Source organism: Bos indicus, chromosome 15 (assembly GCF_029378745.1).
Source record: "Bos indicus isolate NIAB-ARS_2022 breed Sahiwal x Tharparkar chromosome 15, NIAB-ARS_B.indTharparkar_mat_pri_1.0, whole genome shotgun sequence".
Taxonomy (NCBI): domain Eukaryota; kingdom Metazoa; phylum Chordata; class Mammalia; order Artiodactyla; family Bovidae; genus Bos; species Bos indicus.
In genome coordinates this window covers 52,716,607-52,728,771 of record NC_091774.1, presented here as the reverse complement: position 1 = coordinate 52,728,771, position 12,165 = coordinate 52,716,607, and the positions used below count along the sequence as shown (strand labels likewise).

Below are 12,165 nucleotides of genomic sequence, written 5' to 3'. Positions count from 1 at the left end.
TCCCATCACTTCATGGCAAATAGATGGGGAAACAGTGATAGCCTTTATTTTTGGGGGCTCCAAAATCACTGCAGATGGTGACTACAGCCATGAAATTAAAAAGACACTCCTTGGAAGAAAAGTTATGACCAACCTAGACAGCATGTTAAAAAGCAGAGACATTACTTTGCCAACAAAGGTCCGTCTAGTCAAAGCTGTGGTTTTTCCAGTAGTCATGTGTGGATGTGAGAGTTGAACTATAAAGAAAGCTGAGCGCCGAAGAATTGATGCTTTTGAACTGTGGTGTTGAATAAGACTCTTGAGAGCCCCTTGGACTGCCCCTTGGACTGAAAGGAGATCAAACCAGTCCATCCTAAAGGAAATTAGTCCTGAATATTCATTGGAAGAACTGATGCTAAAGCTGAAACTCCAGTACTTTGTCCACCTGATGCGAAGAACTGACTCATTTGAAAAGACCCTGATGCTGGGAAAGATTGAAGGCAGGAGGAGAAGGGGATGACAGAGGATGAGATGGTTGGATGGCATCACCGACTCAATGGACATGAGTTTGAGTAAACTCTGGGAGTTGGTGTTGGATAGGGAGGCCTGGCATGCTGCAGTCCATGGGGTCTCAAAGAGTTGGACATGACTGAGCAACTGAACTGAACTGAGATCTCTGATCAGAGACCAGGGAGCAAGGTATTCCTGGAGGAAGCAAGAGCAGGAGCCAAGGCCTGACATTGTGTTCATGCCCAGCCCTTCCTTGCTTTCTTGGTGGTCACACACTCTCAGCCACTGCCAGGGACACTGGGCAGTAGAGAGGCTGAGGTCAGCGGTGGGGAAAGTGGCCCACTGCTCGGGTGCTCCTTCTCAGCCCCTGCTGGACGCTGGCAGAGATGGCAGTTGGTGCCAGGCTTCCAGGGCTCAGGCAACTGATCCGGCTGGTGGTCTCTGCCACAATGGTTTGGTAGTCCTCAGTTCACCAGAGAAGAAACTGAGGCTCAGAAAAGCTAGGTGCTTGCCTCAGGGCACACAGGAACTGAGACCGAGGCAAGGCTCAAACCCATGTCTCTGATGCTGAAGCCCTTTGGAGACACTCAGCCTGCAGGGAGCAGTGTGATCTGTGCTGAGACAGACAGACAGACAGGAGCCTAGTGGCTTTGGGAGCCCAGGTCTTGGAGTCTGGAGGGCTTCCTGGGGCAGGGGTAGCAGAGATAAGAAGCAGGGAGTGTGGTGGGTTCAGATGAGTTTGAGGGATCTGAGGGACCTAGAGGACGATGAATATCCAAGACAAGAAAGAAGGTGGTCGTGAGCCAGAGATCCACGACTTGTTGCCTCAGGACTTGGTTTCTGAGGCTCTGGTCTGTGCCCTTGGCCTCGATGCCCATTTCAGTCTTGTCTCGTCCATTCTCAGACAAACGCCTTCTTCATAAAAGCTCAGGTCCAACCTTCCCTGATTCCCTAGGCTGGGAAGCAAACTGCCTCCCACCCCCTTCTAGTCTTCAGCCCTCTTTTAGAGTGGAGACCCAGTAGGTACGTGTGGCTAAAGGTTAGCACTTCGGGGCCAGTTGACCCTGCCCAGCAGTGCAGGGCTAGCTCATGAAGCCAAGGAAGGCACCTGCTTTGGGGAGCCTGGAGGGTTTGGGCAGGAGAGTGAGGCAAGGCAGGCTTATCTCTGAGTGTGTGGAATGAATGAGTTGTGCCGCAGCTCAGGGGAGCTTGGGGCTCGATGAGTTTTAGTCCTGGCCCTGTTGCAGTGTTGCTGACTCAGTGACTCAGCCACACTGAGGTTGATGCCCAACTTTTGGTCTGTTCCCAGCCTTCCCTCCAAGGAAGAGGAGGTACTATCACCACCATCACCGCCCCCTCCCCAACTGGAGCCTGCGGAGCCCCTGGCCACTTTCCCCAGGGGGCCTCCTCAGCCCCTGTCTGCACCTTGCAGCCCCCCAGAGGTCCCTCCGAAGCCCCACCGCCTGCCCCCGGAGTTTGGTAAGTGCTGTAATGCAGCATGGGACTTGGGGCGGGTAGCCTGGGTTCAGGGCTGAAGAGTCTATAAGGATGCAAGGATCACACTCCCCTTTGTCCTGGGCCCTGCCACTGACCCGCTGTGTGGCCCTGGACAGGTAAGCATCCTTCCCTTCAGCCTCTGAATGGAGACAGCACCCAGCTCTCTAACCGACTGGCTGTTAGGTGGGGACAGATGGCAGACTTCTTGAGTTACTCATGGTTTAAAGTCTAGGACTATTTTCCATGGTCATGGGCAGTTTGCTTTTCCTTGGCTTGTCCACTTTTCTTGAGTCTCGATTCTTGGTTTTGTGTTGTTTTTTTTTTTTAACCTTTTTAGGAGAGTCCCTGCCCTGACCCCCGAGCTTACTGCCTAGTTAGACCTCCCTGTGGCGGCCTGGCCTCTCCTTCGGCAACCCCCTAATTCTGTCCTGTGAAGCCTCGAGAGTATAAATAGCACTTCCTGTCCCTTGTATCTTGTTTTGAAAGCCAAGCCAGAGTCGGGGCAGGGGTCACTCATGGGCTGGGGGAGGCCTGGTTTCCTTGCCTCTGAGTCTCTCCCACCCGTCTACCTCCCCAGATGACTCTGACTACGATGAGGTCCCAGAGGAGGGGCCGAGGGCCCCAGCTGCCGTGATGACCAAGAAGGTAGGGCAGGCGGTGGTTAGGGTTTAGGCTGTCTGCCTGTCAGCATGGAGGGTGGGCCACCCGCTGCCTTTCCGACCCTGGGGACCACCTGATAGAGAGTGGGCAGCCGACTCCCTGGAGAGTTCCCTTCCTCTTCTCTGTCCAGCTGTGCAAGGGACTGGGGACTCTGGTTTGTGGCTCCTGATCTAGTCTTAAGCTACATCTTGGATGGCTGTGTGACCCCCTCTTTCCCTCTCTTTTGGGGTATCTGTCCCTGTGTTTGTCTGTTTCACTTTCTGTGTCCCTGTCTCTCTTGAGTGTCTTAACTTTCCATCCATGTCTTTATCTCTTTATCTTTTTGTCTTTGTCTCTGACCTGGGCCTCTGCCTGCACTGGTTTTCTCTGTCTATGTGACCCCATCTCCTTGGGTCCCTGGGTAGTCTGCCGGGGGCTGGGGAGGAGAGGTGGGTGAGGAAACAGAAGTGCCGAGTTGTGTGGGCACTGGGCCTGGACAAGAGGGGGGTGTGGCAGCCCTTGGTGGTGTGATCTCGGGCTTGAAGGAGAGCGTGACACTGAGTGGGTCTGGGGGGCAGGAGGAGCCCCCTGCGAGTCAAGTCCCACGGGCCGTGCGTGTGGCCAGTCTGCTGAGCGAGGGGGAGGACCTGTCTGGAGATGACCAAGGGGATGAAGATGAGGATGACTATGCCTACGAGCGTGTCCCCAAGTAAGTGTCCACTCCTCTAGGGTTGTTCTCCCAACTCGCCACCCTCCTTCCCCACGCCCAGCCTGTTCTCTCCATCTCCGCCCCAGCCCTGTGGGAGTCCCCACTCTGGCCCCCTCATCCCCTCTCTTCTCCCCACAGTGGTGACTGGCACACCAGCAGCCTGAGCTCATCTTTGCCCAGCAGCCTCCTGACCCCTGAGCTTCCCCCGCACCCCATGGACGGGCTGCCCGTGGGCCCCACACCCACCCCACTGGTCATCAAGGCTGGCTGGCTGGACAAGAACCCCCCGCAGGGGTGAGTGAGGCCTGTTGGGTCGTGCTGGTGCTCTGCATGGGATGGGCTTAGTCTAGTATATTTAGTATCACGGGTCGGAAAACCAGAAGGGACAAGGTTATTTGAGCAGGTCTCCCTCTAGGTAGACTGTAACTGCCTATCATCCCCACCAGATTCATGTATTATTACCCTTAAAACTGGGAAGTCCTTTTCCTGGTGGTCCAGTGGGCAAAACTCTGTGCTCCTAAAGCAGTGGGGACAGGTTCAATCCATGGTCAGGGAACTTAAGAATCCCCCAGGCTGCATGGCATGGCCAAAAACAAAACAAGAAAAACTCCGAGAAGTCCTACTTGAGTCCGATTTCATTCACTCTTGCTATAGGTAAAGTCCATTTTCTTCTCCATGATCATTTGGGATCCTTCCTGCCTTCGATCTGGCTGTTTCTAACTTTGTATGTGACTGCCACAGGGGGCTAGGGTGATCTTGGAACTGCTCCCTAATTCCCAGTCCTTTGCTCTGTTGTTGTTCTGTGTCTCCCTCTCCAGATCTTACATCTATCAGAAGCGATGGGTGAGACTGGATGCCAATCACCTGCGATACTTTGATAGTAACAAGGTGAGGCCTGTTAGTCCCTGACGTGACCCTGCTCCAGCCTGAACCATGATACCTACCAGAGTCCCTGCCTAGATGAGTCCTCACCAGAGCTCTACTCCGACTCCATGGACTGTGTTCTCCTGGCCCATTGACCAGCCGTGGCCTTGGCCCGGGTTGGTATAGCGACTGTCACTGACCACCTGTGGGAGATGGGACTGCTACCTTCATTTCAGCAGAGGTTGAGGGGGTCACAGAGGGGCTGGGCCTCTGTGGTCCTCACCCCCCCAGTCTGGCTCCTCTCTCTCCCCTAGGATGCCTACTCAAAGCGCTTTGTCCCCGTGGCCTGCATCTCCAGAGTGGCTGCCATTGGGGACCAAAAGTTCGAAGTGATCACGAACAACCGGACCTTTGCCTTCCGGGCAGAGAGTGATGGTAGGGAGTGGGGTGGAGAGAAGACTGGCAGTTTGGCCTGAGAAGTTGGGGAGGAGAACCAGGGAACATCTGCTCCCCCCATATCAGACCCAGAGAGGAGTCAACCCTCTGTGAAGTAGAGGAGGGGAGGGCCCTCTCTGACCAGCTTTGTGCTTGAGACACCACTGAGTCCTCAGCACCACACATCCCCATTTCAGGGGATACAGGCTCGGAGAGGCCAAGGGCCTTGCCCACCCTCAGTGGCACAGCTGGGATCGGAGCCTGAGCTGGTCCACATCAGAGAACTTGGAGATGAACAGAGACAGGAGGGCTGGTCTGGGTGGGCTTTCTGGCAGTTGTGTTGCCTGAGGAGCTTGGAGTGGGGAACCCCGAGGAAACCCCTGCCTGTGTGAGCTCAGGCTTCCTTTTGCCCGCAGCGGAGCGGAAGGAGTGGATGCAGGCCCTGCAGCAGGCGGTGGCTGAGCAGCGTGCCCGGGCCCGCGTGTCTAGTGCTTACCCATTGGGTGTTCAAGGCTCAGAGCCCCATGACCATGCTGGCAGCCTGGAGCTACGTGGCTTCAAGAATAAACTCTATGTGGCCGTGGTCGGGGACAAAGTTGAGCTTTACAAGAATCTGGAGGTGTGACTGGTCTGCCAGGCTGCTGAACCTTTCCCTTGTCCCCTGCCCACCAAGTCCCTTAGTCGCGCCTTTCACCCACCCGGTCCTTCAGCCACAGCCCTCCGCCCTGGTCCCTCAGGCCCACCTACTTGGTCCTCAGCTCTCCCCTTGCCCTTTCCCTCTTCTCCTGACTCAGCCCTTTGCCTGCCGCCTCATCCTGCCGCTTGTTCTGACCCCTTCTCCCACCTGGTCCCTGAGCGTTACCCTCCCATCACCACCCTGGCTCTTGTACTGCCTATTTATTGCAACATGGCCTCTGATCAAGGTCTGTTTACTCATGCCCAGATTCCTGAGCCCTCCCTTACCTCCTTCCTGGGCACTTTCTGGTCCCTAAAGTCCCACTTCCCCTTCCTCTCTCCCCTGTCCCTGGGTCTTGCGCCCCACCCCCCAGCCTTGCCCTCACCCTTTCCCACCTACTACCAGGAGTACCGCCTGGGCATCGGCATCACCTTCATTGACATGAGTGTGGGCAACGTGAAGGAAGCGGCCGACCGGCGGAGCTTCGACCTCACCACCCCCTACCGCATCTTCAGGTGAGCCTCCCACCCCTTGCTCACCTGCATCCTCACTCCCTGATCGTATGTTCTTCTTGCATGTGGAGGAAGCTGCCCGTGCTTCTGGGTTCCTTTTCTCCCCTCTCTTCCCAGCCCTGCGCACCTTGCTGGGCCTTGCCCTTCCCTTGCTGACCTGCTCTGATCCCTTCCAAGAAGTCTCACATCCACCCCCCCGCCCCCAGTCCATCACTGTCTCCCCTTCCCTGCCACACTGCTCGTGTATGGACTTCTGCGCCGCCCACTCACCCTGCTGTCCCCAGCAGCCTGCCCTGCTCCCCTCACAGGTGCTTGTCTGTCACTGACAGTGGCTTGAGATCCAAGGCTGCTCCTCATTCCCTGTCTCGTGCCCATCCTGTGTGCTGCTCCCTGAGCCTCCAAGACTCTACCAGCTTGGTTTCCTCTGATCTCAGCTGCCCATCAGTGATCTGTCTCTGTTCTCCATCCTCTCCCTGGAGAAAATTGCCCACTCACAGACCTTCAGTCACCTCCTCTGAGGTTCTGTGCCTTGCCTGGATTCAAATGCTTTGTATCAGTCAGCTCAGCTGCCGTGATAGAATACCACAAACCCCAGATCTTAAACAACAGGTTCATTTTCTCACAGTTCTGGAGGCTGGAAGTCCAAGGTCAAGATGCTGTCAGGGTTAGTTTCTGGCGAGGCCTCTCTTCCTGGCTTATAGGTGGCTTCCTCCTCCTCCCTGGGTCCTCAAAGGCCTTTCCTCTGTGCACATAGAGAGAGGGATGTCTGGTGTCTCTTCCTCTCTTTATAAAGTAGCCAGTCTTGTCGGCTCAGAGCCCTGCTCTTACAACGTCACTTAACCTTAATTACCTCCCTTAGTGGCCCTATTTCCAGATGCAGTCACACTGGGGTTTGAGGCTTCAACCTCTGAACTTCAGGGGACACAATCAGTATAATATCCTGGGCCCATCACTGGGTCACTGTGTGACCTGGACACATCATGTGACCACTCTGTGCCTCAGTTTCCTTCTCTGTGAGCAGGATCACGGCCGTCTCTGTAAAGCCATTATTGACACAGCATCACCATCCCTCCACGTTGTCTTTTTTGTCCTTAGTCAGATCTTCGCTGCCTCCGGTGGCTCTTTCTCCTGAACTCTAGATCTGCATGTCTAATAGTTCTGTGGACATTCCCCGCTTAGTCCCTCCTCAGCTCACTGCTCCTCCCTGGCCCCCGTCTCCACCCACGGGGACCCTGCCTCTCCTGCTCACTGCTGGGCAGACCTGTCATCACCCCTCCCTTCCTTCCATCACGTTTCACCTCTGTGTGGCCCCTCTCCTGCAGGCCCTAGGCCTGTGGGCCTTCTGGCCTGGCTCCTGCTTCCTCACCCTTTGGCTGTCTATCTGTGACCACCAGAGGGTTCTTTTTCTTTTTTGAAAGCCAAGTTTGCATTTGTTCATTTCTTACATTCGTAGTCATCTTTGGTTGACATCTGTGGCCAGAGATTCTTTGCCATCCTCCTTAACCGCCACGTGACTAGTGGACACTTCCTCTGGAGTTTTCCTTTCCTGTCAGTTTTACAGAGCCTTGCCCATTTCTCTAGTTCCTTGTTGTCATGAACTTTAATTCAGTTGATTTGGTATTCAGCACCAAGGGCCTCCACCAGCCTGACACACGTGGGCTCACAGTCAGATGTAAGTACACAGAGATGGGCTTAGCACTTGGCTAAAGCCTTGGCATTTTGCAGATTCAGTACACTAGGATTTAATGGATGAGGGTGGTCTTCACACCTCTCGTGTTGACGTGTTGGCATCTATTCCATCTCCAGCAGCAGTACCTGCCTTGGCCATGGCAGTGGGTTACGGGTGAGCTGAATCTTGAGTGCACACGTGAGACTTGGTGGCAATAGGGAAGGAGCAGAGGGAAAAGATCTCTGTACCCCCTGAAACCTGCTGCTGCTTCTGTGTTGTCCTCCGGGTGCACTTTGACCTCCTCTGCAGCCCGCTCTGTCAGCTTCTTTTCTGCCAGTACGCCCACTGGAATGCCCTGTGTACCCTCATGTCCCTTTGCACGTGCTGTTCCCTCTGTCTTGAACACCTTTCCACCTCTTCACCTCACCACCCCTCTCATCTGTCAGGTCTTAGGCCCCATTTCTTCCCAGCATCACTTTCTACTCCCTGGGTGGGGCCGAGGTTGTGGGGTCCCTGTTGCTGTCCATGCCTATCCTCCCCAGGGGCCCTGGGCACCTCCCTCTTCTGACTGTCAGCTCTCAATGCATGGTTACCACCACTTCATGCTGTGCCCCCTCAGGCTGCCCCCAATCTCGCTGGGCCCCTTTCCCAACCAGTCCCCCACCCCACTCCTGTGTCCCCAGCTTCTCAGCCGAATCGGAGCTGGAGAAGGAGCAGTGGCTGGAGGCCATGCAGGGAGCCATCGCCGAGGCCCTGTCCACCTCGGAGGTGGCCGAGCGCATCTGGGCCATGGCCCCCAACAGGTTCTGTGCTGACTGTGGGGCTGCCCAGCCTGACTGGGCCTCCATCAATCTCTGTGTTGTCATCTGTAAGCGCTGTGCAGGTATGAAGCGAGCAGGGTGCCAGGCCAGGGCAAGACAGGGCTGGGGTGTCCAGAAGGCGGGTGGTCTGTCTGGCTGGAGGGGCTGGAGTGAAGGCAGTGTCAGAGAGCATCATTGATGAAGTGGCGCTTATGTGTAGAGCCTTTCCCACCATGATTAACCTGCATGGCAGGGATTCAACTTCTCATGTACCATGGGGACTCTGAGGCACAGAAAAGGAAAAGGGCTTCTTCAGGGTCCCCTGGCAAGTAAGTGAGTCTGGATTTGAGCCCAGGCCTGTTGGAATCCAGCACCCCAGTCACATCAGAGGAGCGGAAGTAGGCTAGGTCAGGCAGGGCTTTGCAGGCAGAGGCGGAAGCTAGTGTTTTCATCCACAGGGGGATGGAACTGTGTGCGAACTGCAGGCCTAGCCCTGGGGTCCTGCCCAAGGCCTCTCCCTGACTGCCCCCATGAGCCCTGAGGTGTGGTGGGGGAAGGGGGCTGCTCCTGTAAAGCAGAGGGCCCCCCGATGACCATGTGTCTGGCCTTCTGCTGCAGGAGAGCACCGTGGCCTGGGCGCTGGTATCTCCAAGGTGCGGAGCCTGAAGATGGACAGGAAGGTGTGGACGGAAACACTCATCGAGGTGGGGAGCCAGCTGTGTTTGGGGTCTGCCCCCCTTGGCTGTTGCCTGGGTCTCCCACCCATTTCTCCCCACCTCACCAGCCCCAGTGCCTTGGAGCTAAAGAGACCTTTGGGATCATCTAGTAGGTGGAGTTTGGAGCAAGTTGATTTTTGGCAAAGTTAGCAAACTGGTTGGTGAGCTAAGAATGTTTTTACAATTTTAAAGGTTGCTAAAAAAGAAGAAGAAGAAGAAAAAGAATATGTCACAGAGACTATCTTGCAAAGCCTAAAATATTTACTTCATTTTATCTCTACTCACGTGTGCCAGTGGGTCTGAGTCTGTCCTTTTGGGTGATACTCACACATGTACATTTGTGCCTGTGTGCTTGGGGTTGCCAGGTACTGATATGTATGATAGTCACAGGGGAAAACCTGCAAAAGGAGGCTGGGCCAGGGCCCGACCACACACCACCCTCCTTACTGCCCCAGCCAAGCTGCAGACTCCAGAGCAGTTTGGGTGTCATATCCCCTGTGACTTAGGGTTAGAACCCCAGTTTACAGAGGATACTGAGACACAGGGAGAGAAAATGACTTTCCCGGAATCACAATGTGAGTCAGTGGCTGGGACTGCTTCTGCTTTGTTCTCTGCTCTGACTCCAGCACCCCACGCAGCACCTGGCAAGCAGGCAAGCTGGGGGCCCCAGGAAATAGCTGTGGCACAAGCGATGAGCACAGTGAAAGAATGCATACCCTGAGTGTCGGAGCCCTGCGAAATCTGCCCTTACCCCTCTTCCTCTGAGCCCAGAGAGGAATGTCAGGGACAGGAGATGTTTCCATAATCCCTGTCCACCCAGTTGGCTGACAGGCTAGGCCCCCACCAGCTGTGATAGTCTTAGGAATGCAGAGTTCCAGATGTGGGACTAGGTGGGGAGATAGCAAGGCACCCAACCAGGCACCCAACCTGGGCCTCCACCTGTTAGACTGTCTGTCTCTGGTCCCATAACTGAGCTGAGGGGCTGGGCTCAGGCCCAGCGTTAGTGAGGGAGCACCCAGGGCCACCAGCAGGCCAGGCTGTCCCCTCAGCTTCCCTGATGGGAGAGTGGGCGGATGGCCTGGCTCTTCCAGCCCCTCACTTAACAACCTCAAAACCAAGGCTTTGCTAGGCATGGGCCCCAGCTGTACGTTGCCCTTCTGACCTCTTTCCTGCACCCACAGCTCTTCTTACAGCTGGGCAATGCTGCCGGGAACCACTTCTGGGCAGCCAACGTGCCCCCCAGTGAGGCCCTGCAGCCCAACAGCAGCCCCAGTGCCCGGCGGTGCCACCTCGAAGCCAAATACCGCGAGGGCAAGTACCGCCGTTACCACCCACTCTTTGGCAACCAGGAGGAGCTGGACAAGGTCAGGGCACTGGGCCCGTGAGGCCCCCTGAAACCACCCGCGTTACTCATGCCCCCATCATTCCTCACTCTGTCTCAGCCCAGCTTTCCCACTAGCTCAGAGTGAGGAGCGGTCCTGTAGGGAAACTGACGCCCAGACAGCAGAAGGACACTGCCTAAGCCACAGGGACAGTTGGGCCAAAGCAAGGAGGAGCCAGGCCTGACCCTTGGGCCAAGGCCACGTCCTCAGCATCTGTCTGCCTCCCTCCCCCCGATTCCTCTGTCTCCGCACCCCATCCTGCTCCTTCTGAATCCTGCCAAAAGGAGTGAACTTGATGGGGATGCTATTTCCTGTCAGGCTCATGAAAAACAGCTGGCTGCTCCAACCCGCCCCCCCATCCACACCCCACTCAAGATGAGGCCCCTCATGGGCCCCCAAGCTCCAGCAGACCGGGAGCCAAGCCCTGTCCCTGGTCTGGCTTGGCCTGAGTGGGAGGTAACCGCCTCTGAAGCAGGGGGGTGCCACTTGTGACCTCTGGTCAACCTTCAGCCCTTCCCCCAAGTAGCCCCACCCAGTCAGGCTGAGTCCGGTTAGAAGCCCAGTGGGAGCCAGGCCTCCACCTCCCAGGAACCCAGGCATTCAGCCCCCAGCCCAGCCCAGTCTAGCCGCCAGCCAGGAGGGGCGGCAACTCCCATTGGTTGGGAGGGATGGGCAGGCGGTGAGGAATTCAAATGTGGGAGGAATGCGCTACAAAGCACCCCCCCTGCCCTTCCTCAAGGCAGAGGGAGCTTGAGATCCTCTAGAGAACAGGCCTGGTGGCTGACGGTCCCAGGGGGCTGTCGGCAGGGTGAGGCCTGGATGGCTAGAACCCCTAAGGGGATGCCCCTCCCCGCTCGCTCCCTTTGCCCTTTCTTTTCTCCTCTTGTCAGTCTTCCTCCCTTGCTTCTCTTTCACTCTGAGGGTGGGCCCTTGACCTGGGTGGCTCCTTCCTCTTCCTCCCTCGCCCCTGCATGACACTGTCCCACTGGCCCCTCGCTCCGGCTCGGCCTGACCCTCCCCTCCGCCCTTCTTCTAGGCCCTGTGTGCCGCAGTCACCACCTCAGACCTGGCTGAGACCCAGGCACTCCTGGGCTGTGGGGCTGGGGTCAACTGCTTCTCAGGGGACCCCAAGGCCCCCACGCCCCTGGCTCTTGCCGAGCAGGCGGGACAGACACTGCAGATGGAATTCCTTCGGAACAACCGGACCACAGGTGAGTGGGACTGTTCACCTCAAGGGATGGCACCTCCCTGCTGCCAGGCTCAGGCCCTTGGGAGGGGATGGATGCTGGTTGTTGGGTGCCAGTGGAGGGGTATCGCCCTGTGAGGTCTGGTTCATATACCACTTGAGCTGTCACTGCAGCTTTTCCAGGGGTCCTGGTGCAACAGTGTGTGTATGACATTTACATGACTTTTGGGCATTTGTGCCTCTGGCTTCCCCTTCATACACGTGTCTCTTTGTGTTTCTGTCTCTGCATCTCTCTTTATGTGTTTGTGGGTCCCTCCCTGGCCCACAGTGTGGGACCTCTGGGCAGCGTCCATGAGCCCGGGTCTGTGTGTCTCTGAGCTGCTGTGGCTTTGCTTCCTTGCACCTGGGGGTGTTGAGGGCCTCAGGGTTTGTGTGTGTGTGTGTGCAGAGCGTGTCTGTGTTGCTGTGTATGTGGGGGGTGTACTGCATTTCCTGTGTGCAGAGGGACTCACCCGGGCAGCCCTGTCTGCCGCTCTCTGGGTGGGGCTCTGTTGCAGTTGGGTTGGGTCCCATTTGGCTCCCAGTCTCGGG

The 12,165-nt window shown here is 56.5% G+C and overlaps 1 protein-coding gene across 7 annotated transcripts in view; it reads left to right on the top strand.

Moving 5' to 3' along the window:
- The window catches only part of ARAP1 (ArfGAP with RhoGAP domain, ankyrin repeat and PH domain 1), a 61,764-nt gene that overhangs the window by 33,435 nt on the left and 16,164 nt on the right, over positions 1–12,165 (top strand). For all 7 annotated transcript variants that reach the window (XM_070767598.1, XM_019975361.2, XM_019975360.2 and 4 more), the window contains 12 exons: positions 1,799–1,968; positions 2,564–2,631; positions 3,204–3,334; positions 3,473–3,628; positions 4,153–4,222; positions 4,513–4,633; positions 5,050–5,252; positions 5,715–5,824; positions 8,174–8,373; positions 8,909–8,994; positions 10,188–10,370; positions 11,425–11,599. In XM_070767598.1, coding sequence (XP_070623699.1) covers positions 1,799–1,968; positions 2,564–2,631; positions 3,204–3,334; positions 3,473–3,628; positions 4,153–4,222; positions 4,513–4,633; positions 5,050–5,252; positions 5,715–5,824; positions 8,174–8,373; positions 8,909–8,994; positions 10,188–10,370; positions 11,425–11,599 — 1,673 coding nt within the window. The remainder of the gene's footprint in view (positions 1–1,798; positions 1,969–2,563; positions 2,632–3,203; positions 3,335–3,472; positions 3,629–4,152; positions 4,223–4,512; positions 4,634–5,049; positions 5,253–5,714; positions 5,825–8,173; positions 8,374–8,908; positions 8,995–10,187; positions 10,371–11,424; positions 11,600–12,165) is intronic.